The sequence below is a fragment of the Priapulus caudatus genome, unplaced genomic scaffold, assembly GCF_000485595.1.
Source record: "Priapulus caudatus unplaced genomic scaffold, Priapulus_caudatus-5.0.1 Scaffold1069, whole genome shotgun sequence".
Taxonomy (NCBI): Eukaryota; Metazoa; Priapulida; class Priapulimorpha; order Priapulimorphida; family Priapulidae; genus Priapulus; species Priapulus caudatus.
The window spans coordinates 42,519-43,182 of NW_014578130.1; the positions used below are offsets into that span (position 1 = coordinate 42,519).

The 664-nt window shown below is 48.5% G+C and overlaps 1 protein-coding gene across 1 annotated transcript in view; it reads right to left on the reverse strand.

Annotated features, from left to right (window-relative positions):
- The window catches only part of LOC106815227 (FYVE, RhoGEF and PH domain-containing protein 6-like), a 26,475-nt gene that overhangs the window by 12,145 nt on the left and 13,666 nt on the right, over positions 1-664 (reverse strand). The window contains exon 11 of the mRNA XM_014819655.1: positions 195-300. Within this exon, the coding sequence (XP_014675141.1) occupies positions 195-300 (106 nt within the window). The remainder of the gene's footprint in view (positions 1-194; positions 301-664) is intronic.

Genomic DNA, 664 nt, shown 5'->3' on the forward strand with positions numbered 1-664 from the left:
GTGTACCAACAACATGCCCTCTGTGGTGTGGATATCTATGGGAGAGCATCTGTGTGTCTGTGTGCGTGCGTACGCACGTGTAGGTGTACCAACAACATGCCCTCTGTGGTGTGTATATCTATGGGTGAGTATCTGTGTGTCTGTGTGCGTACGTACGCACGTGTAGGTGTACCAACGTGCCCTCTGCAGTTTACCTTTGCCATGGTGGTGCGAGAGGTTTTGAAGGTGCTGCGTTTCTCAGCATTCTCTATCACAGCGGGTGCGATGGCCACGATCCACTCCTCCCGCTCGGAGGGAGTCCTGAATGAGTAAACAAATAATAAGAATATAATATTGCCAACAAAATATGGCACACGATACATAAAAAGCAATAACACACAGTATTTCATTCCGCTGCCACTTTTAAAAATCAATATAGCAGCCCACTAACGCTGAAAGTAATGCAGATTGATTTGCAATATTTCTGGAGCGGGGAGAAAGAAAGGAAGCGAGAGACGGCGCATGAGAGGAGGAGGGAGGGAGGGAAGGGAAGAGAGATAGAAGGGGGAGAGGGGCAGAGAGAGGAAGAGAAAGAGAGAAAGGGATGCAGCGAAATAAAGGGAGGAAGGAAGAGAGAGAGAGAGAGAGAGAGAGAGAGAGAGAGAGAGAGAGAGAGAGAGAGAGA